The sequence below is a fragment of the Canis aureus genome, chromosome 22 (assembly GCF_053574225.1).
Source record: "Canis aureus isolate CA01 chromosome 22, VMU_Caureus_v.1.0, whole genome shotgun sequence".
Lineage (NCBI taxonomy): Eukaryota > Metazoa > Chordata > Mammalia > Carnivora > Canidae > Canis > Canis aureus.
The window spans coordinates 48641659-48662789 of NC_135632.1; the positions used below are offsets into that span (position 1 = coordinate 48641659).

The window sequence follows — 21131 nt, forward strand, 5'->3', positions numbered from 1 at the left end:
TCAGTGGATTAAGCATCTCCCTTCTAAGCATCTCCCTTGGTCTAGGGTCATGATCCCAGGGTCCTGGAATCAGGGCCTGCATTGAGCTGGCTGCTTGCTCAGTGGGGAGCCTGCTTCTCTTCCCCTCTCCCCTCCCCCCTCCCCGCCTCCCACTTTCCCTGCTGGTGCTCTCTCTCTTGCTGTCAAATAAAATCTAAAAAAATTTAAAAACCCAAGAACAAAATAAATAAAACCGTTAGTGACTTGATAAGCAAAAAAAGATGGTGTTCTAGACTAAAATAAATGAAAGCTATTTAAGGAAATTTGTAAGCCTTGATTGGTCCCTGGATTGGGAAGGAAAAATAAAGTTAAAAGACTTGTCTTAGAACCATCAGGGAAATTTGAATGGAAATTAGTGGACAATTTGTTAGATGATACTATTGAATTATTATTACTTTTCTTAGTCTGATTTTATTTTGGTTATGTAGGAGACTATCTTTAAATAATAGGAGAGGCATGTTGAAGTAGGGGAGTTAAATGTCATATTACTTTCAAATGATTCAGTGAAAGAAAGAAGTAATGAATAATGTGGCAAAATGTTAAAAATTATGAATCTTCATTTACATAACGCTATTGAAATGACTGTTTAAACGGAGAGTGACAAATCAGTGGTTGCTAGGGGTAGAGAGGCAGAGAGGAAGTGACTGCGGCTATGAAGTATAAAAGAAAGGATACTGGGACACCTGGGTGGCTTCTAGTTGAGCATCTGCCTTCAGCTCAGGACGTGATCCCAGAGTTCAGGATTGAATCCTACATTGGGCTCCTGCATGGAGCATGCTTCTCCTGTCTCTGCCTATGTCTTTGTGTCTCTCATGAATAAATTTTAAAAACTCTTTTTAAAAAATTAAAAGGAAGGATACTTCTGTTGATGGAAATTTGTGTTTCTTGGCCATATCGTTGTTAGAATCCTGGTTGTACTATGGTTTTGGAGGAGGTTACTATTGGGGGAAACTGGGTAAAGGATACAAAGAATCTCTCAACATTATTTTTTTCCCTAATTTTTTTTGAAGACTTTTTATTGATTTTAGAGAGAAAGAGAATGCACATTCAAGTGCAGGGGGAGGAGCAAAGGGAAAGAAGCCAATATCCCACTTAGTGTGGAGCCATCTGGCATGGGGCTCAGTCTCATGAACCCTGAGATCATGATCTGAGCTGAAATCAAGAATGGAATGCTCAACCGACTGAACCACCCAGGTGCCCCTCAAAATTATTTCTTACAGATGCATGTGAATTGACAGTTATCTTAAAAAGCTTAACATAAAAAAACAATCTAGGTGAAGACAATATGGGTATTCATTGTATATTCTTTTTTTTTTTTTAAGATTTTATTTGAGAGAGAGAGCATGAGCAGGAGGGGCAGAGGGAGAGAGGGAGAATTTTAAGCAGACTCTGGGTAGCCTGATGTAGGGTTCAATATCATGACCCTAGATCACAATCTGAGCCAAAACCCAGAGTTGGACATTCAGCTGACTGACTACACCAGCAGGCACCCTTGGGTGTTCATTGCATATTCTTTCAGCTTTTCTGTAGGTATGACAATTTTCTAAATTGAAAATTGGGGGAGGGGTTGGAGAATAAAAGGATCCAAAAAATTAATAGAGAAATTGATTGGTGGTCTTTTTTTTTTTTTTTTTAAGATTTTATTTATTAATCATGAGAGAGACAGAGAGAGAGAGGCAGAGACACAGACAAAGGAAAAAGCAGGCTCCATGCAGGTAGCCCAATGTGGGGCTCGATCCCAGGACTCCAGGACCATACCCTGGGCCAAAGGCAAGAGCTAAACCGCTGAGCCACCCAGGGACCTCTGATTGGTGGGTTTTTTAAATCAAAAGAAGGTTTTCTAGGTGGGAAATACTTACAAATTGTAGAGGATAGTTTCTAAAGACTGATATTTTTTTTAAGATTTTATTTATTTATTCATGAGAGAGAGAGAGGCAGAGACATACTGAGAGAAGCAGGGTCTGTGCAGGGAGCCTGATGTGGGACTCGGTCCTGGGACTCCAGGATCACATCCTGGGCCAAAGGCAGGAGCTCAACTGCTGAGCCACCCAGGTGTCCCTTTTTAAAGATTTTATTTATTTATTCATAAGAGACACAGAGAGAGAGAATAGGCAGAGGGACAAGCAGGCTCCCTGCAGGGAGCCGGATCTGGGACTCGATCCCAGGACCCCAGGATCATGACCTGAGCCGAAGGCAGATGTTCAACCACTGAGCCACCCAGGTGCCCCTAAAGACTGATCTAGAGTAAGTACAATTTATATTTTGAGTTCAGTATCTCAGGGAAAAGCAAGAAATAACATGATTAATTTGAGATTAAATGAAGTTAAAATAATCTATAGCATTATAGCTGTCTATACCTTCTCAAGGTGCTGTCACTTTCCTCCCCACCCTGCTATTCCCATTCCCAAAGTCTTAATTATTATTATTACTGCATTTAATAAATGTGAAAAGGGTGAAAGATTTTAAAGAATTTAAAATTTTTTATGGTCTTTGATGCACTAGATGCTGCTTTTTTATTGGCTTTGTAGATGTGGTTACCTGGAAGTATTTATTCTTACTAACTTTTATAATTTACTTTTTCTCCTTTCCTTTAGAAAAAGAATTAAAAGGCAGCCCTGGTGGCGCAGCGGTTTAGCGCCGCTGCAGCCCGGGGCGTGATCCTAGAGACCCTGAATCGAGTCCCACGTCAGGCTCCCTGCATGGAGCCTGCTTCTCCCTCTGCCTGTGTCTCTGCCTCTCTCTCTCTCTTTGTGTCTCTACGAATAAATAAATTAAAAAAAAAAAAAAGATTTAAAAACTCAGGTATGTTTCTTACTGTAGAATGGGAACTATGTTTTAAGGCTACTGCTATGTAATTTTACAGAGCAAACTTCAAAGTTTGTGAAAACTAAATAAGTGTCGTGTTGTCTCTAGAAAGTGATTTTGTGGTTTAGGTTCTTGTCACTTACCTGACATTGAGACCCCAAATCCCAAGGAAAAGAAAGATTTCTGTCAGCTCATCTCCCAATAAATTATCTACCACAGTATGTAAAGAAGGCTTAGTTAAGAAAGAGAAACCAGGAGAAATGAGATCATTTGACTGAATTGTGCTCCCAGATGTTGGGATCGATGTTTCTTCTTTTGTGAAAGAGAAAAGTTTCTTTTTTAAAATTTATTTATTCATTTAGAGAGAAGGAGGGAATCTCCTGCTGACTCCCCGCTAAGCATGGAGCTGGATGAGGGGCTTGATCCCACAACTTGGAGATGTGAGCTGAAATCCAAGAGTCAGATGTTCAACCAAGCCATTCAGATGCCCCAGAAAACTTTTTTTTTTTTTTTTTTTTTTTTCCTGAAGCATTTATCAGAACAGTTAAAAGTATTGTACAGGGCAGCCTGGATGGCTGAGCGGTTTAGTGCCAACTTCAGCCCAGGGCATGATCCTCGAGTCCCGGGATTGAGTCCCGCGTCGGGCTCCCTGCATGGAGCCTGCTTCTCCCTCTGCCTGGGTCTCTGCCTCTCTCTCTCTGTGTCTCTCATGAATAAATAAATAAAATCTTTTAAAAAATAAATAAAAGCATTATACCCACGTAGTTTTAGACTTGATTTAGCAGAGATTTTTGTTTATTTTGGAATTTGGTTTTCAAATAAAAAATACCTAATTTTGAAAATACCAAATTCTAGGGCAGGAATCATTAATCTTAGAATGCATATGGAAGGACGCCTGGGTGGCTCAGCGGTTGAGCAGCTGCCTTCAGCTCAGGTCGTGATCCCACAGTCCTGGGATCGAGTTCCACATCAGGCTCTCTGCCTGGAGCCTGTTTCTCCCTCTGCCTATGTCTCTGCCTCTCTCTCTCTGTGTCTCTCACGAATAAATAAAATCTTTAAAAAATTTTTTTAAAGTAAATAAATGTCCTTCCTTAACATGATTAAGTATCCATATACATTCTTTTTTTTTTAAGATTTTATTTATTTATTCATGGGAAATGAAGAGAGGCAGAGACAATAGGCAGAAGGAGAATTAGGCTCCCTGTGGGGAACCAGATGCAGAACTCGATTCCAGGACCCTGAAATCACAACCTGAGTTGAAGGCAGATGCTCAACCACTGAACCACCCAGGTGTCCCTTCAGGAAGCTTTTTAAACGTGTTAACCTTGGCTTTTGGATTTCTAAGCCTATGAAAGTATTCTTGGCCTAGAAATTAACTAGGAGTTCTTGTGTAGTTTTCTAATTGTTTAATGTTACTAGATTACAAACTGGATTATAAACTTTTTGAAAGTATTGTATATACACTTATAATCTCCTTTTGTCTCCAAAGCCTCGCATAGTTTCTTGAATATGTAGGACATTAGTATATTGCTGGGGAGCAGATCTAATATTTTTAAGCGAACACAACAGTCTGAGCCCAGATGTCCTGATGGACTGAGTTGTAATCTTTACATAAATGTAAATCTTTACATAAATGTGGGTGTTCATTGTGCCTGACCATAGCTAAGGGAAACATATTTTTTTTTTTTTAAGTTTTTGAAGGAGTGGCTTCTAACTCACGTGTAACACTAATATACCATTATTTGAGAGAATCCTAACTGTGGCAACTTCATCAGGAAGAAGACAAGAAGAAAACTAGGGGACGTTCGCTGTATAATTTACTTTTTCTTTTTTCTTTCTTTCTTTTTTTCTTTCTTTCTCTCTCTTTTCTTTTCTTTTTTCTTTTCTTTTTTCTTTTCTTTTAGCTTTATTTCTAAACAACTGTAAAACTTGTGTGCTTGCAGACCAGGGAGCAGAGAAACATGAAGGGACAAGTCAGTCCTCTGGGATCACTGATCAAGAGAAAGAGTTGTCTACCAGTGCTTTCCAAGCTTTTACAGTAAGCAGTAGTTTCTTCTTTCCATCTGCTCCATATTTAGGATCTGTCGAATATGAATCTTTTCACAATGAATTTTTAAATTTATAATTTTTATTCTGTAATAATTTAGATAGTAGGTTTAGTTTTAACATTTAAAAAATTAGAGTTTAAATATAAATTAAAAAATATATTTTTATTATTATTTTATTATTTTATTATATAATTTATTATTTATTATTTATTTTTATTATTTTATTATATATTTTTATTATTTATTTTATTATTTTATTATATTTTTATTGTTATTTTATTATTATATATTTATTATTATTATTATTATTTAAATATAAATTAAAAAATTAGAGTTTAAAAGGAATGGGAGTAATTTGAGCCATTACCAAGTTTTTGTGTTTTCATAAACATGTTTTAACTCTTACAGTGTTGTTTTTAGGTCTTAAAAACTTAGACTTGTAAATATGTGGGTCAGTCTTTTCAGTTCACTGTTTTGTTCAATTTTTTATCTTGACTATGCTTTAAAATTAAACCCCAAAGATTTCTTGTCAAAACTACCTTTTCTGACATTAAATGATATGGGAAAAAAACCTTACTTGATTATCAGGTTAGGTACATGTAAGCAGAAGAATTTGATACTTGGGTATTCAAAGTGTATTTACTGGAAATTAAAATTTAGAATAACTAATCATATTACCTTTCTTCACTAGTCTCAACTTTTATACCTTACTAGCATTAAATACCTATATACATATGTATGTGTGTATATAAATCATGTTGTTTTATACATATATAGGTATATATCTGTGTGTATGTGTTGTTGTTGTTTTTTTAAGATTTTATTTATTTATTCATGAGAGATACCAGAAAGAGAAAGGCAGAGACATAGGCAGAGGGACAAGCAGGCTCCATGCAGGAAGCTCAATGTGGGACCCAGTCCCGGGACTCCAGGATCATGCCTTGAGCCAAAGGCAGACACTCAACTACTGAGCCACCTAGGCGTCCTTGTCTAGGTGTCTTACACAAATATTGATAGTAGAGTTTAAGTCTTAGGATATAAATATCTACAATTTTTTTCTAGCTTTATTAAGATGAGATTGACATATCTCAATTGCTTAATTGATAAGAATATTACTTCATCTAGTGACTTCAATTAGTATATTTAGGAGAGCTGTAAATCTTTTGTTTTACTTTTGTTGTAGGTCTTTTGAAAGGGTTTTTCAAATGAAGAGTGAAATATATTTGGAAATGAATATATGGTTTTAAAGCTAATATGTAATTTTATCTGTTTTTTGTTTTAGGCTGGAAGTTACGATGCCTGTCTACAGCACCTTGCCTGCCTACAAGATGTAAACAAAGATGATTATAAAATAATTTTGAATACAGCAGTGGCTGAGTTTTTTAAAAATAACCAAACAACAACAGATAGTTTGAGACAAACACTTAACCAGCTGAAGAATCAGGTGATATACAAATGAATTTAGCTATAAAAATACGGTGGTATTTTCTCAATTTTGCAATAGAAATACTTAAGGAAAATTAACGTGACATGTCTGATATTGATAGCACAGTTTCTAATGTATCTAAAGCACCTCCTGGCATTAGTTTTATTTGTATGAAATTATTATTCCAGGAAATAAGAGGTATGTTGTATAACTTTAATTTCTATTGGTTTTTGGGGTTTTTTTTTAGATTTTATTTATTTGACAAAGCACAAGCAGAGGGAGTGGCAAACTAAACCAAACTTTTATTTTCTGGCTGAGGTATACCTTTTCAGTTTTTTAAACCTCTGACAGGAAAAACAGAGATTGTTTCAGAATTTTTCTAATAGTTGGTTTGTTAGAATTAAATGCCTCTCTTAAAATAATTTAAATTCTTGGCCTGACATTATGAATAATCTATACAGAAAATCCTTAAAATTAGCTTGAGGTAAAATTAGCAGAGGGTGAAACAGGGTCCCCTTGGAGCAGAGAGCCTGATGTGGGACTCAACCCCAGGACCCTGGATCATGACCTAAGCTGAAGGCAGACACTTAACCGATTGAGCCACCTAGGCACCCCTTCTATTATATTTTTAACTTGAACGGAATAGACTAATATACCAAATTTCAGTGAGCTTTGGAGTTTTGAGAAAAATTATATAAAGTGGAAATAAATGAAAAGGCTGATTAGCTGCCGAGATTATCTTTTTTTGTATAACTCTAAAAGACCTGATTATAATGTCAGATTGTTCTAGCATTTTGGATCAGGACATGATTAATTGATTAAATAGAAGATATTCTGATTTATGTATGGTTTGGAGCTTGTCTTGGTCATAACAGCAACATCACAGATTTAGAGCTTGGATAGTCCAGAGAGTTGTTACTGGTAATTAATAACAATAATTATGATGATGATGATGATTAGGATCACATAGCAGACATTTATTGCTTATGATGGAACAAGATCCTGCTAAGAACCTTGTGTGCAGCATCTCATGTATTCTTCCCAGTAGTCCTATGAAACAACTACTATAATTTTTCTCATTTTACAGAGGGAAAACTGAGGTACACATAACTTGTATAAATTGTCCAAAGACACAAAGCTCTTAAATGAAAAGAGCTCCATCAACTCAGTCCTGTTTGACTTTATGGCCTATTCTTCTGATTACTGTGTCATGCTGTAGACAGTTTTAAAGTATCTCCCTCATAAGTGATACAGTTAGAAATAAGTCACCCCGGGAAGCCTGGGTGGCTCTGCAGTTTAGCACCGCCTTCAGCCCAGGGCGTGATCCTGGAGTTCTGGGATCAGGTCCCATGTTGGGCTTCCTGCATGGAGCCTGCTTCTCCCTCTGCCTGTGTCTCTACCTCTCTCTCTCTCTCTATGTGTCTCTCATGAGTAAATAGATAAAATCTTAAAGAAAAAAAAAAAAAAACTCACTCCTTCAGGCTCTTTGTAATTTTTTATAAGAATAAAGCTACTCTACGGTATCACCCTAAACATGGTGTAGTTAGAAATAAGTAACCTGTTCAGGCTCTTCCTAATTCTTTACAGGAATACTTTTTTTTTCTTTTGTAAGATTTATTTATTTATTCATGACAGACATAGACTGAGAGAGAGAGGCAGAGCTACAGGCAGAGGGAGAAGCAGGCTCCTGGCAGGGAGCCTGATGTGGAACTTGATTCTAGATCCCGGGATCATGACCTGAGCCAAAGGCAGGCGCTCAACCACTGAGCCACCCAGGCATCCCTACAGGAATACCCTATTACAATTCTTCAATGAAGGGATGCCTGGGTAGCTCAGAGGTTGAGCGTCTACCTTTGGCTCAGGGCATGATCCCGGTCCCAGGATCGAGTCTTACTTCGGGCTTCCTGCAAGGAGCCTGCTTCCATTTCTGCCTGTGTCTGTGCCTCTCTCTGTGTATCTCTCATAAAAATAAAATAAAATCTTTAAAACAAAAAACAATTCTTCAATGAAAATGAGAATAAGAGGAGTGCTTGGCTGGTTCAGTTGGTAGAGCATGCAACTCTTGATCTCTGGGTTGTGAGTTAAAGCCCCAAGTTGTGTGTAGAGACTATTAAAAAAAGAGAAAATGAGAATGATACTCAATGTTTATCAAATACTTAATGTGATTCCAAATTCCATATTAACTGCTTTTTATGTTTTATCTCATAATCCTCACATTCAAATCCTGAGATAGGGATCCCTGGGTGGCGCAGCGGTTTGGCGCCTGCCTTTGGCCCAGGGCGCGATCCTGGAGACCCGGGATCGAATCCCACATCGGGCTCCCGGTGCATGGAGCCTGCTTCTCCCTCTGCCTATGTCTCTGCCTCTCTCTCTCTATCTCTGTGTGACTATCATAAATAAATAAAAATTAAAAAAAAAAAAAAAAAAAAAAACAAATCCTGAGATAGGTGCTTGTTATCTCAGTTGTAAAACTGAGGTTTAGGGAGCCTAATAATTTTAATTACATAGGCTGGAAGGGGAAAAACAAGATTTGAACCAGACTTTCTGACTCTTTTTTTTTTTTTTTTTTTTGAAGTAAACTCTACATGTAGGATTCGAACTCATGATCCCAAGATCAAGAGTTGCATGCTCTACAGACTGAGCCTCCCAGGCACCCTCAGACCTTCTGACCTGTGAGCCTGTTTTTGTAACTACCCCAGTCTTCACAAATTTATATGACTTCACATTTCATTATTTCTCTAGTCTTATTAACCGTGACTTTATCTGGAGCTCCAGAATCAAAGGAAAGATGATGTTTGTGGATATCTAGTACACATGTCCTATGACCCCATAGACTGTGTCTTCCAGGGAACATTTATTTGGTCTTTGAGTACAAGTTCATCCTTAAAAACCTTTCCTAGGAAAAAAAAAAAAAAACTTTTCTAGAGTAAGAGATTCCTGCAAACTTCCTGTTAAGCAAAGAAAACTGCTGTTTTTGAAATGCTTTAACCAGCCTTGAGTCTTTTTTTTCTTTTATTCATAATAAGGCTAGTTCAGTAATTCCCCTCATACCACCCAAATCCCTATATTTCCTAGAAGTGTTTGTACCTGTGTTCCCTAGCTTTCTTTATTTTTTTTTCCTAGCTTTCTTTAAATCACACTTCTAGTTCAGAGTCATATCCTTGGCATAGTTACATAGCTTTATAATCTATTCCATTTTTCTTGATGTTTTATCTCATTTAATGAGTAGTTTTTGTTCTGGCTAGAGTACTTACTAGATGTTTTTGGTAAGTTGTAGAAATTGTGGTTGTTGGGACCCCTGGGTGGCTGAGCAGTTGACTGTCTGCTTTTGGCTCAGGGCGTGATCCCAGGGTACCAGGATCGAGTCCCGCATCGGGCTCCCTGCATGGAGCTTGCTTCTCCCTCTGCCTTTCTCTCTCTCTCTCTCTCTCTCTCTCTCTCTCCCTATTCTCTCACTCTCTCTGTGTGTGTCTCTCATGAATAAATAAATAATTTTTTAAAAAAGGAAAAGAAAATGTGGCTGTTATTTATGTCATAAGCTCAACCATTTTTTTTTAAGATTTTTTATTTATTTATTCATAGAGACAGAAAGAGAGAGAGGCAGAGACATAGGCAGAGGGAGAAGCAGGCTCCATGCTGGGAGCCCGACGTGGGACTCGATCCAGGGTCTCCAGGATCACGCCCTAGGCTGCAGGCGGCGCTAAACCGCTGCGCGCCACCGGGGCTGCCCCTCAACCATTTTTTTAAACCAAAATTCCTAATTTGTCCCCCTTCTGGCTAATAATTAACCCTTTCTTAGCTCATTTTTTTTCTGTTACATTACTATGAAGAAGTATTGTCTTTCTTTGGAAATTGAGTTTTCTCTAAAGAGACTGTTTTTAGTGACTTGGTAAGTGAAGATTATACAGAATGTGCAAACTCATGGAGATGCAAGAGCTTGTGGTCTGAGAGGACCAATTGTTAACACTTGAGTACTCCTGTCAAGCTCACTGTGTAGATGACTGAAGTCTGCAGATGTCTGATTACAAATCAGTCTGTCATGGACCTTCCGGTTCCTTGCCGTCAGCCAAACCAAGGTTGTTAAGTTGGTCATGTATATGAAAGTCACACTGTTTAATTTAGGGAAGTGTCAGCCTTAGGGTTGATTGCTTAATATTGCTCAATAATTTGTCCCAATCTTCGGTGGCCCCTGGGTGACGACGGTTGGGCATCAGGGGCTCAGAGCTCAGTGCCCCTCCCCCCTGAGGTCCTTCTTGCTTACTCTTTCTCTTTCTCTCAGTCTCTTACTCTCAAGTAAGTCCTTAAGAAAATAATTTATTCTAATCACAGTAGTGGCAAAGAAAGATTACTTTTAATATAAATAGAATTCCAGTTTTGAGTGTTAAATGAAATTACAGAATGGTTGCAAAACTATTAAAATGCAAAGTATTGTGATTTTTTTTCTGGGATTAGATGTAAATGTTAGTTTTAGCAAAGCCCTTTATTTTATTTTTTTAGTTAGTGGGAACAAAAACCTGAACTTAAGAAGAAAATCAGAAAATATACTTCCTAGCTGTAAAGTCTTCAGCAAGATAATTAAGCTTTTTGTGCTGGTCTCCTTATTTATAAAATGCAAATGATGATAATATCTATGTCCTAGAAGAATGATAAGGATTAAATGAGGTATTTTTTATAAAAGGTTTAATGTAGTAGGCCTGGCACATAGCTAAGTAGTTAGCTATTGTTTATTAATATTTAAATTTTTTAAAAAATTTTATTTATTCATGAGAGACACGGAGAAGCAGACGCCCTGCAGGGAGCCCTATGCAGGACTCGATCCCAGGACCCCAGGATCATGACCTGAGCCAAAGGCAGATGCTCAACCACTGAGCCACCAGGCGCCTCTAACATTTAAATTTTACTTTAGTTTTTACAAAATGGAATCCAGCTAATGTATACATAGTGCATAAAAACAGTGCATATGGGAAAGGTCTTTTGAGTTTTACCCACTCCCAGGGAGGCTAGAAAGTGAGGAACCAATTTGGAAGCCATGTTGGCAGTTAAAACATTGATGATATCTTCACAGTGGAAAGGAGGAGACTTATCTTGCCTTGTGCTAGGCACTACATGAAGTCCATGAAAATGTCTTACCTAATGGAATTTTATTATGAATAAAATAATTTTTAATATGTGAGAATAATTAAAATCTAGAGGTCCTGTTAAAATGGAAAAATTCAGAGTTGTTTCTATTTATTCATATAGATTCTTTCATTTTTGCTCTTTGTTTTCTTACTGTTGTGAGAACATATTCTTTGTTGATTGTTTCTTAGGTCCACTCGGCTGTTGAAGAAATGGATGGATTAGATGATGTAGAGAACAGCATGTTGTATTACAATCAGGCAGTCATTCTTTATCATCTGCGGCAGTACACAGAAGCGATAGCAGTTGGTGAAAAGCTTTACCAGTTCATAGAACCTTTTGGTATGTTCTGTCAAAATTTTTCCGTTGAAAATTTCCCTATTTTCAGGGGACCTGGGTGGCTCAGTCAGTTAAGTCTGACTGAGCCTGACTCTTGATCTCAGCCCAGGTCTTGATCTCAGAGTTGTGAGATCAAGCCTAAGTTGGGTGGGCATGGAACCTGCTTGGGATTCTATCTCTTCCTCTGCCCCTCTCCCACTATAAAAAAAGAATTCTGTATCTTCTCATACTTGCAATGGCCTCTGGTACTTTTACCTAATTAACCTAAATCAGGGAATTACTTGTTACTATTTATGAAAAAAGAAAAAAGCTATGTCAGATTTTCTTAATAGAAAAGATAAAAATGACATTACTTTTAGATGAACCTAGGTTTTCTTTCAGCATTTCCTCCTCACTCTATTTTTAAAAACAACTGTTAGAAATGATGTCTCTTGGGATGCCTGGGTGGCTCAGCAGTTGAGTGACTGCCTTTGGCTCAGGGCATGATCCCAGAGTCCCAGGATCGAGTCTCACATCGGGCTCTCTGCATGGAGCCTGCTTCTTCCTCTGCCTATGACTCTGCCTCTCTCTCTATCTCTTGTAAATAAATAAATAAAATCTTTAAAAAAATGATGTTTCTGATTGGAAAGATTTAGTGATTTTTGTTTGCTCTTTTTACACTACCTAGTGTACCCAATCTTGTTACTTGGGCAATATATTAAGAAGTATTCGGAGATATTAAGGGACAATTTTTTTTTTTTTTTTGTCCATTGCCTCACTGACATTTTTGTGGGTAATTATAGAATTATAGAATAGATAGTACAGACTATCTTAGCATTTTTTTTATATCTTAATTAGCTTGCAGTTACTAGCCTTGAGTAAGTATAATAAGAAAGGTGAAGGCAAAGGAACAAAGAGGGAGCAAATAAAGTAGCAAAGCCTGACTCAGGAAATGGTTGTTAGGGCTGTTTGTTTTCAACTCACAATCAGTCAGATTTCAGTTGTGATTCACATTTTTGTCTTTTTCTTACATTACTTTCTTTTGCATTTAAAACACTAATGCCAGTTCCTGATTTATAAATACCTGATTGCTGATCAGTCCCCACAGGACAAGAGGTAGAGTGTGATGGCACCTCTGTGGGGCTTTAGAAGAGTTACAGGATCGCCTTTGCTGTCAACTGGTTGAACAGCTGCTTACTATGGATCTAGGGAGGCATTTTTAAGATACTCCTCTTCTGTACTGTGGGTGTGGTGGCTGGGCAGATTGGGCAGGAGAAATACCAGTGGTGAAGATGGTATAAATTGTGACCTTTCTCTATGAAGCTAGAAATCAGAATTCTACTTCTAGGATGACACAGATGTGTTTTTCTATATAGCTGGGGGTTTTGTTGGTTTTTTTGTTTTTAAAGTAATCTCTACGCCTAAGAGGGGCTTGAATTTATGACCCCGAGATCAAAGTCACATACTCTACCAACTGAGCCAGCTGGGTCCCCCTACAAAGCTGGTCTTTAGGATTTCTGAAACAATTCATCAAATCCTATTAATCTATATTGTGGCTGAGTATAGAATATAGCAACCAACTAGATAGAATTCAATTTTTTTTTTTTTTTTTTTTTTTTTTTTTATGATAGTCACAGAGAGAGAGAGAGAGAGAAAGAGGCAGAGACATAGGCAGAGGGAGAAGCAGGCTCCATGCACCGGGAGCCCGACATGGGAGCTAAACCACTGCGCCACCCAGGGATCCCCTAGAATTCAAATCCATTTTTCTTAGGGGGCGCCTGAGTGGCTCAGTGAGTTAAGCCTTTGGCACAGGTCATGATCCCAGGGCCCTGGGATAGAGCACCGTACCACACCAGGCTCCTGTTCAGTGGGGAGTCTGCCTCTCTCCATCTACCTCTTCCCCGGCTTATGCTCTCCCTCTCTCTCTGTCTCTCAAATAAATAAGTAAAATCTTAAAAAACATAAACAAAACTTAGTCTTTGCTCTTTAGAACTTTTTGGGGAGGAGTGGTCTGGTATGTTTGCTTCACTTTGGATTATAACTTTTCTTTTCCTGTTTCTTTCCCCCCAGAAGAAAAATTTGCCCAGGCGGTGTGTTTTTTGCTTGTAGACCTTTATATATTAACCTATCAAGCTGAGAAAGCTTTGCATCTTCTTGCTGTCCTAGAAAAAATGATATCACAGGGTAACAATAACAAAAATGGAAAAAATGAGGTAAGTGTTCTGAGGTGATCAGATTAAAGTTTATGGTTAATATTTGGGGTTATTAAATATTTTAACAGCTTTATTGAAATATAATTCACTATACAAAATGGTCAATATTGTTAATAATACCATAGGATTACATACTTGAAAGTGGCTAAGAGACATTGCGAAGGATAACTAGGAATCTAGCATATGATGTTGGTAGTGTTTATACCAGAGAAAGTTTTTAAGAAGGGACTGACATGGGGCGCCTGGGTGGCTCAGTTAAGTGTCTATCTTCAGCTCAGGTCATTATCCCAGGGTCCTGGGTTGAGCCTCGCCTGTGTCAGGCTCCCTGCTCAGTGGAGAATCTGCTTCTTCCTCTCCCTCTGACCCTAGCCCACTCTTTTCTCTCTCTCTCTCTCTCTCTCTCTCTCTCAAATACATAAATACAAATCTTTAAAAAAGAAAAACGTGGACTTCAAAAGGTTAAAAAAGACAAAAAAGGGAACATGATCCGTTCTGGGTTTCAGAAAGATAATCTTGAGTTTTGCCTGAGTACGATCCATGCTTTTTAAACCTGGCGTATCATTATATTCAATGGGAGCTTCTCAAAAGTAGTTTCCTCCAAACAAAACAAAACAAAGTAAGTTTCCTGTTACCCATTCCAGACTATTATACCTGAATCTCTGAGAGTGAGACCTGGGATTCTGTAGTTCGAAAATGCTTTCTAGATGATTCAGATTAGCTTCCTTGGAAATTACTGATTTAAATTATGGTAAAAAATATATATATTTAATGGTAAAAATATATATATATTTAATTTTGGTTAACTTTGTTTTACCACTACAGACTGGTAATAACACCAACAAAGACGGATTTAATCATAAAGCTGAAAGTGGAGCCCTAATAGAAGCTGCAAAATCAAAGATACATCAGGTAGCATACACTCTAAGAGAGATTTTATTATCATGTATATTTACTAATAGTTATGAATGATAAAGAATGTGATAAATCGTTGGAAGAAGTAAATAATTTGAGGCATGTATGTTTGTTTAGCTTTGAAGGATTGTAATTTAAAAGCACATTTATTCTTCTGACTATATTTGCCTAAAATGATAATGCAGTATCTTTCAATTTCTTGATAAGAGATTGAGAGAAATGGCCTGGGAATGTATTGGATGATAAAATCAGTTTGTAGACTATTAAAATTCATTCTTTTTTTTTTTTTTTTTTAAGATTTTACTTATTGATTCATGAGAGACACACAGAGAGAGGCACAGACACAGGCAGAGGGAGAAGCAGGCTCCATGCAGGGAGCCTGTTGTGGGATTCAATCCCAGGACTCCAGGATCATGCCCTGGGCTGAAGGCAGGCACTAAACTGCTGAGCCACCCAGGGATCCCAAAATTCATTCTTAATTAGCCATGTGCAGATAAAAATTGATAGGAATTATAGAATTACTGAATCACTATATTGTGCACCTAAAACTAATACTGTACATTAATTATACTTGAATTAAAAATAAATGAATTTGGGGGTTGGTCCCTGGGTGGCTCAGCGGTTTAGCACCTGCCTTCAGCCCAGGGCATGATCCTGGAGACCCGGGATCAAATTCTGCATTGGGCTCCCTGCATGGAGCCTGCTTCTCCCTCTGCCTGTGTCTCTGCCTCTCTCTCTCTCTCTGTGTCTCTCATGTATGAATAAATATTTTAAAAATAAATAAATAAATTTTTTAAAGCTTAAAGTTGTTAGGATTTTTTGTGGAACTTAAATATAAATTTTATCCTACCACATTTTTTTTTGTTTTTTACATGTATTCCAAGAGTATAATAAAAATAGATTAAGATAATTTACAACCTGCTTTTGCCAGTACCTGGTATAACCATGTTGTAAACAGATAGGGTTGAATTTCCTTTTAACTAGAAAGTAAGACTGCTTCAGCATGTGTAAATCCATCATAGTCCTGGGATACCTGCATGGCTCAGTAGTTGAGCATCAGCCTTCAGTCATGATCCTGGGATCCTGGGTTCAGAGTCCCACATTGGGCTTCCCACAGGAGCTTGCTTCTCCTTTTTCCTATGTCTCTGCCTCTCTCTCTTTGGCTCTCATGAATAAATAAATAAAAATCTTTTAAAAAATCCATCATAGGGCAGCCCCGGTGGCGCAGCAGTTTAACGCCGCCTGCAGCCCGGGGTGTGATCCTGGGGACCCTGAATCAAGTCCCACGTCAGGCTCCCTGCATGGAGTCTGCTTCTCCCTCTGCCTGTGCCTCTGCCCCCCTCTCTCTCTGTGTCTCTATGAATAAATAAATAAAATTTTTTAAAAAAAATCCATCATAGTTCTCACATACTCACATTTTCCTTTGATAGTATAAAGTGAGAGCTTATATCCAAATGAAGTCCCTGAAAGCATGCAAAAGGGAAATCAAGTCAGTGATGAACACAGCTGGAAATGTAAGTTTCTTTTTGACTTTTTTTTTTCAATTTGTAATTTTTATGTCCTAAAACTATCTTATTTGTACAATAAGTGTTTGTCAGTTTTTAATTATTTTAGTCTCTTATAGTGTATATTTACCACTAGATACAAACCTTGACATTGAGTTGTGAAGTGGTGATCATACTGTGTCTATAATTTAATACTTTCCTCACTTAAAATTAAACCAAGCATTTCTCCTTGGCATATAGTCCTCAAAACCACCATTTTAAATACTTAGTATTCTGGGAGTAGTTTATCATAATTCATGTAAACATTTACTATTAGACACTTCAGGATTTTTTTAGCTTATACTCAGAACATTTAGTAAAGATGAACAGTTCAGCTGTAGCCCAAACCTGCCCCTTTCCAGTGATCTTTGGCTTGACAATAACTTCAATTTGACTAAGCTAGACTCTTTGAAATAAGCTTACTCCTTCTTTCCACTCCCTCTACCCCACTCCTCCACTGATACGTAATTTTTTAAGACTGTGAAAGGAAAAGACAGAATTGTGAACATTCTTGATGCTTTTAGGAAAACTGTTAACTTTAAGTATGAAGGCATAAAGAGATACAGTTTGTAATAGGAATAGTTCAGGAAAATTGACCCTCAAAATCCTAGACAGGATCCAGATTAATCCCTGGGTCAGTACTCAAGTGATTTTTGATGAAAAATTGTAAGTAAGGTCTGAGAGGGTAGACTTGAGGCTAAGAGGGAAAAGCCTAACTAGCCAGCCAACCATTATCAAAGCTTTTTTGAGACAAAGACATGATCCCTGCCTTAACAGAAGCCAGAGTCACAGGGGAGAGAGAAACAGGAAAATAAATATTGTAATGCAGTGTAGTAGTAGTACCTAAATCAGGAGGTACAGAGCAAAGCAAGAACAGGGACTTAGAAAAAAAGCCTGTAGCTAAGCTAAAGTGAATAAATGATGAGACCAGGATTCCTCATGTCCTCCTGGTTGGATGTTCATTGTGCAAATCTATGTAGGCAAATGCATTCTAAATAGGAACTATACAGGTGATCCTCCACTAGGAGGATGCTTAGGGGAAGTGAAACATGATTTACCATCCAAAATCTGATTTTTGTCACAGGAAGATTAGCTCTCAAAAATAAGGCATTCTGTTAGGCAATACTTCCATCCATAGAATGACACCTTTTTTTTTTTTTCCTATTTGGGAAAGCATTGAATGATTGTTTGTATCCCTTTGGGTTCTAATGAAGGTGCATTTGTACCCTAAAAAATATGGGAGACTTCCAGTCTCTCATAGTAATTGAAATAAAGGGCCTAGGAAAATTGGTTTTCAGTTAGTAGTATAATAGGTGAAGACAGTCTTGTGTTCTTATATACTGTATGTATTTTTTTAGGCAGACTCTTAATTCAGTTGATAAGGTGCTCTCTGATAAGTTTAATTTTTTTAGATTGTGAAAGCAAGGAAAAATTTTGAGACTATAGTTTTTTGTGATCATGACTTAAATGATTCATTTATGCTCTTCAGGACATGCCAGTATAGCAATATGATTATGATCTCTCATTAGGCATCTGAAAACAAAATATAAGCAACTTTCCTTTTCTTTACAGTCTGCACCCTCTCTGTTTCTTAAAAGCAATTTTGAGTACTTAAGAGGCAATTATCGAAAAGCTGTGAAGCTATTAAATAGTTCAAACATTGCTGAGCATCCAGGATTCATGAAAACAGGTAAAAGAAAACGTGAAATTCTGGTATTTTCTTCCTGTCTCTTCTGTCTTTTGTTGTTTCCTACAGTGCTCTTCAGTGTGATTTTTGCTAATTTTTTACATGTAATGTTTTATTCTGCTGCAGAAAAATTCTGAAATTCTATTATTTCCATTTTATTTATTTTATAGATTTATTTATTTAGTGTGTGTGAGCAGGGGTAAGGGGGCAGAAGGGGAGAGGGGGAGAGTAGCAAACTTCCTACTGAGCACAGAACCTGGGGCTCGGCCCATCCTATGCTATGACCTGAGTTAAGCCAAGAGTTGGATGCTTAACTGAGTCACCCAGGTGCCCATATTTGTTTTCCATTTTAGAAGAAGCCTCACTTCTTTTACTTTTCTTTCCCCTCATTGTATTCATTTTCTTCTTTCATTCTTTAAGATTTTATTTGAGAGAGAGAGAGGGAGCATGAACAGTGAGGAGGGAGAAGCAGACTCCACACTGAGCAGGGAGCCCAACATGGGACCCAGTCATAGGACTCTGGGATCATGACCTGAGCCGAAGGCAGATTCTTAACCAACTGAGCCACCCAGGCACCCCTCATTTTATTTTTAATACCAGCTTAACAAATTAGATCCAAGACGTAAGGTACTTGGGCTTTTACTTTGTGAAATGAGACGTTTTAAGAAAATGAATTGAGGGATCCCTGGGTGGCGCAGCAGTTTGGCACCTGCCTTTGGCCCAGGGCGCGATCCTGGAGACCCGGGATCAAATCCCACGTCGGGCTCCCGGTGCATGGAGCCTGCTTCTCCCTCGGCCTATGTCTCTGCCTCTCTCTCTCTCTCTCTCTCTCTCTCTATGACTATCATAAATAAATAAAAATTGAAAAAAAAAATTTAAAAAAGGAAAATGGGGGATCCCTGGGTGGCGCAGCGGTTTAGTGCCTGCCTTTGGCCCAGGGCGCGATCCTGGAGACCCGGGATCGAATCCCACATCGGGGTCCCGGTGCATGGAGCCTGCTTCTCCCTCTGCTTCTCCCTCTGCCTGTGTCTCTGCCTCTCTCTCAATCTCTCTCTCTCTCTCTCTCTCTCTCTGTGTGTGACTATCATAAATAAATAAAAATTAAAAAAAAAAAATTAAAAAAAGAAAATGAATTGATAATGTTTATACTTATCCCTTTTCTCCCATAAAGCTGTGAGCATATGATGATTTTTTTTGCATGTGATGATTTTTTAGACTATTAACTATGTCAAAAATATTTCAAAAAATATTTCTATAAAGTTAGGAAAATAATTATTATTTATTTTCTAATTAGAAAGTTTGTTTTTTTTTTTTTTTTTTAAATATTTTTTTCTTTATTTATTTATGATAGTCACACACACAGAGAGAGAGAGAGAGAGAGAGAGAGGCAGAGACATAGGCAGAGGGAGAAGCAGGCTCCATGCACCGGGAGCCCGACGTGGGATTCGATCCCGGGTCTCCAGGATCGCGCCCTGGGCCAAAGGCAGGCGCCAAACCGCTGCGCCACCCAGGGATCCCTAATTAGAAAGTTTTAATGAGGGACACCAGGATGGCTCAGTCAGTTAAGCACCTGAATCTTGATTTTGGCTCAGATCATGATCTCAAGATAGTTGGATGGAGGCCTACATTGGGCTCCGCACTGGGTGTGGAGCCTGCTTAAGATTCTGTCTCCTCAGGGCAGCCCTGATGGCTCAGCAGTTTACCGCTGCCTTTAGCCCCAGGGCCTGATCCTGGAGACCCAGGATCAAGTCCCACGTCAGGCTCCCTGCATGGAGTCTGCTTCTCCCTCTGCCACTGTGTCTCTGCCTTTCCCTCTCTCTGTGTCTCTCATGAATAAATAAATAAAATCTTTAAAAATAAATAAATAAAAATTAATAAAAAAGAAAGAAGGATTTTATTTATTTATTTTTAATAAGAAAGAAGGTTTTTAAAAATAAAAATTCATGAGAGATACAAAGAGAGGCTGAGACACAGGCCAGAGGGAGAAATAGGCTCCCTGTGGGGAGCCCAATGCGGGACTCAATCCCATGACCACCAGGCATCCCAAGAAAGAGAGTTTTAATGAATTGCTTAATACTGGGACACCTGGGTGGCCCGGCAGTTGAGTGCCTGCCTTTGGTCCAGGGCGTAATCCTGGAGTCCCGGGATCGAGTCCTACATCAGGCTCCCTGCATGGAGCCTGCTTCTGCCTCTGCCTCTCTCTCTCTCTCTCTCTGTCTCCCATGAATAAATAAAATCTTTAAAAAAATTGCTTAATACTGTTGGAAAAACAAAAGGTAAAATTTGGGGCTTTAAGTTCATAGCATTGCTATTTTTTGGAGAGAAAGGAGGAAAATCCATTTATTCAAGAAATGAAGTAAAACTATTGAAAATGCTTTACACCAAGTTTAAAATGCAAAGAATGGAAGTGCCTGGGTGGTTCAGTTGGCTATGCGTCTGACTCTGGGTTTTGGCTCAGGTAATGGTATCAGTGTCGTGAGTTTGAGCCCCATGTGGTACTCTGTGCTCAGAATGGAGTCTGCTTAGACTTCTTTTCACCTCTCCTCCCCTGCTTATGTGCCTGCCCTCTCTCTTTCACTCATTCATTAATAAATAAATAAACTCTTAAAACACAAAGAATGAATAAGTTTTGGGGTAATTTTTATTTTAGATTCTATTCAGATACAAAGAACACACTTGCAGACATACCCACTGCCCCCAGCCCCTTTGCCTGTTCTGTTCACTGGGTTGTAAAAATAGAGAAAAACAGTTTGTTCCATTATAGTTTACTTGGATATTCTGTCTGAGTACCCATTTTTTAATTCTGCTGAATTTTCATTTTTGCTATTTTTATTGTCATAATTTCCCCTCAGAGGCCCATAATACCCAAACACTGAAATGATCTTTCATGCTAAAAATTCAGTATCCTTGAGAAAATTTTGGTTAGGACTGTCTTGATGCAGTTTTCAGAATCAATATTGTCAAGCTCTACAGTGGAGTGAGGAGCAGGACATGCAGTTGACTAGTCAGCAGTTAAGATGA

At 38.2% G+C, this 21131-nt stretch overlaps 1 protein-coding gene across 7 annotated transcripts in view; it reads left to right on the plus strand.

The window, feature by feature from the left end:
- The window catches only part of CNOT10 (CCR4-NOT transcription complex subunit 10), a 74204-nt gene that overhangs the window by 10518 nt on the left and 42555 nt on the right, over positions 1-21131 (plus strand). For 6 of the 7 annotated variants that reach the window (XM_077865922.1, XM_077865920.1, XM_077865923.1 and 3 more), the window contains exons 2-8: positions 4788-4882; positions 6175-6336; positions 11628-11778; positions 13825-13967; positions 14790-14876; positions 16310-16393; positions 17996-18113. In XM_077865922.1, coding sequence (XP_077722048.1) covers positions 4788-4882; positions 6175-6336; positions 11628-11778; positions 13825-13967; positions 14790-14876; positions 16310-16393; positions 17996-18113 — 840 coding nt within the window. The remainder of the gene's footprint in view (positions 1-4787; positions 4883-6174; positions 6337-11627; positions 11779-13824; positions 13968-14789; positions 14877-16309; positions 16394-17995; positions 18114-21131) is intronic. The other variant, XM_077865924.1, reaches the window with a different exon arrangement.